This window comes from Lolium rigidum, chromosome 3 (genome assembly GCF_022539505.1).
Source record: "Lolium rigidum isolate FL_2022 chromosome 3, APGP_CSIRO_Lrig_0.1, whole genome shotgun sequence".
NCBI classification, from domain to species: Eukaryota; Viridiplantae; Streptophyta; class Magnoliopsida; order Poales; family Poaceae; genus Lolium; species Lolium rigidum.
The window spans coordinates 296,638,181-296,641,874 of NC_061510.1; the positions used below are offsets into that span (position 1 = coordinate 296,638,181).

At 48.4% G+C, this 3,694-nt stretch overlaps 1 protein-coding gene across 3 annotated transcripts; it reads right to left on the reverse strand.

Moving 5' to 3' along the window:
• Positions 1-543: 543 nt before the first annotated feature.
• LOC124699708 (serine/threonine-protein kinase ATG1t-like) lies at positions 544-2,446 on the reverse strand. Of its 3 annotated transcripts, XM_047231967.1 has the most exons (8): positions 2,195-2,446; positions 2,002-2,119; positions 1,848-1,906; positions 1,642-1,706; positions 1,288-1,381; positions 1,132-1,212; positions 949-1,060; positions 544-864 (listed from the first exon to the last, which is right to left on the reverse strand). In XM_047231967.1, exons 1-8 carry the CDS (start codon positions 2,444-2,446, stop codon positions 800-802), a joined length of 846 nt encoding a protein of 281 aa, XP_047087923.1. In that variant the 3' UTR covers positions 544-799. The 3 variants fall into 3 exon arrangements, with proteins under 3 accessions (XP_047087923.1, XP_047087922.1, XP_047087924.1); XM_047231966.1 differs by having other exon boundaries at positions 2,002-2,446; XM_047231968.1 differs by lacking the exon at positions 544-864 and having other exon boundaries at positions 1,281-1,381; positions 2,002-2,446.
• Between the last annotated feature and the right edge of the window lie 1,248 nt (positions 2,447-3,694).

The following is a 3,694-nucleotide window of genomic DNA, read 5'->3' on the forward strand; positions in this document are numbered from 1 at the left end:
ATGATATCTGAATTTTTGAAAATAAAGAGCTACATGTAGCTCGGCCTCCATTTGTCCACTCTCTGTTTTGAACTCCATAGGGTTTTCGCACAAATTGTCTGATACCATATAGGCCTTCTTGCTGTTTTTACTCCTCTTTTATTCTTGTAGCACTTCCTTGAACGATTCATCATATTTATTCCGTCTTTCACTACACTACTATAACCAGATCAGATGGAAGGTGAGGTGCACCAAGATACATGGGTGCTCTTTGTCTCTGCCTTTTTTTTAACCTGCATATTTCATTTTGTTTTTTTAACCTGCATAGTACTCAGGTTTATTCATCTCTACGGGCCTGCTTGCCTGAGAAAACAAGCTAGTCAGGGAAGAGAGTATTTTCTTTTCATCATGTATGTAAGGTACACGTGTTTTCTTTCATTTGTATATGTAGAAGGCATCAGTTGTATATGAGCGGAATTAAGTAAAGCATGCCATAAACAATGTCAGCCACAACACTCTTTGCAAACCAGAACATGCGAAGTAGTAGCACCAGAAAAAATACACGACTGTAAAACCTATACTTATTACCATCTTGTATTGTGGACTGGTTCAAGAATCCAGTGTTTTTGTTTTCAGTTATAATGTACATCAAAACGTACCGGTTTTTGCTTTTATAAGTTCCCTACATATCCATACCTTTTCTATACATCAAGTACAGAAACTAATCAACCGATCCTAAGCTTTGAAGCCAGTCCAGTACAACAAACAAGTCAGTGAATCCTCTGCTTCAGATAATACTGCTCAGCACCAATATCTCGTTTCACTGTGGCATTTGTGGCCTGAGGAAGCCGTGGTTGATGAAATCTTGCAAGGACAGCCGCTCCACTGCAAACAGGCGTCGAAATGTATAATATCCAAAGTTTCAGAAATTTTGGGGTGGAGTAAGAGGCAGCATGACCAGTGACAAACCTGGATTTGCGCATAGTAGTCTGGTGCATATGTCGATTGAGTCAGGATGCAGGTTGGGGGTGACGAGTTCCGAGAATGGCAAAGACCTAGTTCTGTTTATGCACTGAAGCAACTAAAGAACGAAATATCTGAGCCAAGGACCGCTGTAAAAACTAAATTTCTGATAGGCCTAAACCCTAGTACCTGCACATTGCTTCTACCACGGAACGGCGGGTAACCATTCAAGAGCTCAAAGAGGATTGCGCCGATACTCCACAAGTCCACCTGCACAAGAGATTTTCAGATTTCTCCTATTCGTGTTGATAAAAATTGTTGGGCATGTGAGCACTTACAGCATACCTTGTCATCGTACTTCTGAAACAGCATAACTTCTGGGGCCATGTACAAACGGGTGCCACAGGCAGTGTCTGCAAACTCCCCAGGATGAAGAACCCTAGCAAGCAGTAACAAATGTTTGCTTCATTTTTGTTTGTCCAAAAACACGATGCATAAGCCTAACGAGCTTAACTTATCAGATTGCAACCAGTCCATCAAGTTTAGCACCATGACGTGTTTTTTTGCTGCTACTGTTATATGGCTCAGTAGCTAGCAGATGTTAAAAGAACGTCTAATGATTTTGCAGGTAACTGAAAGAATAGCAAGTTCTGCTTGTATTCCTATTTCAATCCAGGAGTTGTACATTTTAGAACGTACCTGGAGAGGCCGAAATCAGATATCTTGAGTATCGCATTGCTGCCTGGACAAGAGAGTAGGATATTCTGCAACATTCAACGCTTCCATCAGTTCAAAAGAGATGCTTCGACCTAGTTAGCAAACATTACACACAAATAAATGTGCAGGTACTAGGGTTTAGGCCTATCAGAAATGTGCAGGTACTATAGTGATTTCAGTCCCTGGACCTCAGGTTTCAAGTCCCGGTGGACGACATGGTGCCTGCGGAGCACTTGCAAACCAGCTCCTGCCAGCCACAAGGGGCAAGCTCATTTTCTTTCACATCACATCTTGTAAAATTTGACAAACAATTAGGAATGACTGATGGGTCAATCAATTTACCGATTTGTCTCATGAAATTTCTGGCCACGCGCTCCTCCACCCTGCCGCTCCGCTCGATGTAGCTCGCCAGGTCTCCTCCCTCGCACAGCTCCATGACGAGGTAGAGGCAGCCCTGGGTCTGAGACAAAATGAACACCAATCCGATTGGTAGGAGAAGACAGATGACACAATTAGGGGCAAGGGAAGGCTGTACCTGGATGACTTCGAGGAGGCGGACGATGTTGGGGTGGCTGACGGCAGCGAGGAAGCGGAGCTCGCAGTCGAGGCTGTCCCGGAGGCGGCCGGGGAGACCGGCGAGCCGCACCTGCTTCACCGCCGCGGGGGCGCCGGTCGACAGCAGGACCGCGCGCCACACGGACGTGAACGGGGGCCTCCCGCCCAGGCGCTCCCGCAGCTCGTAGCCGCTCACCGTCGCCGGCGCCTCCTCCGTACTCCTCCCTGCCATCGACAATATATTTTTTTAGGGAAATCGAGACAGAACTAGTAGAAACATGTGAGAGTACAAGAATTACTTCTATAAATGTTTCTACACTACCCGCGCGTTGGAGGCACCTGAGAGGGGCAAAAACATCGCAACCACTCGTTAGCCCTGCGCCAGTAGAATTTCCAACCCGCTTTTGACAGCAGCCGTCTGTTGTGGTAGCTTTTTTCTCACCCGCTGCTTCTCTGGACAAGTGACTGACGGGTGGGACTAGGTGTGTGCGGGACCAGCGAACAGAGGCAGGGACGCTGCTCGTTTCACGTCGCATAGATCACATATCATGGTAAAAACCTAGATCGAGATAACCATCCAATCCCCTCCCGACCATGTGCTTCCCATCTGCGCTCCTTCCTCCTCCCGCACATCGTTGTGGCGGCGGACCACTCCCGCGCGTCTTCCATTGCTCGTGAAGGGCTGGATTTGCAGGCGGCGGCGTGGAGGTTGTAGGCCGACGCGGAGAAGAGGCGGAGGCGCGCGGGAGATGCGGAGAAGCGGAAGCGGGGCGGCGGCGTGGATGATGCGAGGCCGGCGCGGAGAAGAGGCAGCGGCGGGCGGTACGACGGCGCCAGCAAGAAGCAGCGGTGCGGCGCGGAGAAGAGGCAACAGGGGGCAGCGCGGGCAAGAAGCGGCGGCGCGACGCCCACGAGCTCGTCCTCACGGAGGGATGCGGTCAAGAATTAGTGGGGCCAGTGCAGATGCCGCCTACGAGCTCGTCCTCGCGGAGGACGCCGTGCACCACGAGCTCGTCCTCACGGAGGATGGGTCGACACCGGCGGCCTCCTCTCTTTCTTTGTAAGCCATCTGGACTAATTTGATTCCCAATTTTTCATCATGTTCGTGCTTCAGATCCTCAACACTACTTTTTTTTTCTTCAATTCCAAAAAGTTCCGGCGCTGCAGGACGAGGAGTTCATCTTGCCTGTTTGGCTGGTTCGCTTCTCTTCTCCTTTCCTGTTGCCTCCCTTACCGCCTCACTCCCCTTCATCCCTAAGAACTAGGTACCTTACTTGTTTTAGTTTGGAGAGTTCTGATTCATTCTTGAAGAATGTAAAAAACTGCATTAGCTGTTCCTATTTTCAAAGCTAATTGAGTGGCATGGCTGTAGTTTGGTGGTACTTTCTATGGAAACCTCAATTATGTACTCATAGGCATAAAGTTGACGTGATAAAATCCAAATTTTCTTCCCTACTATTATTTTATTTTGCAGATAACA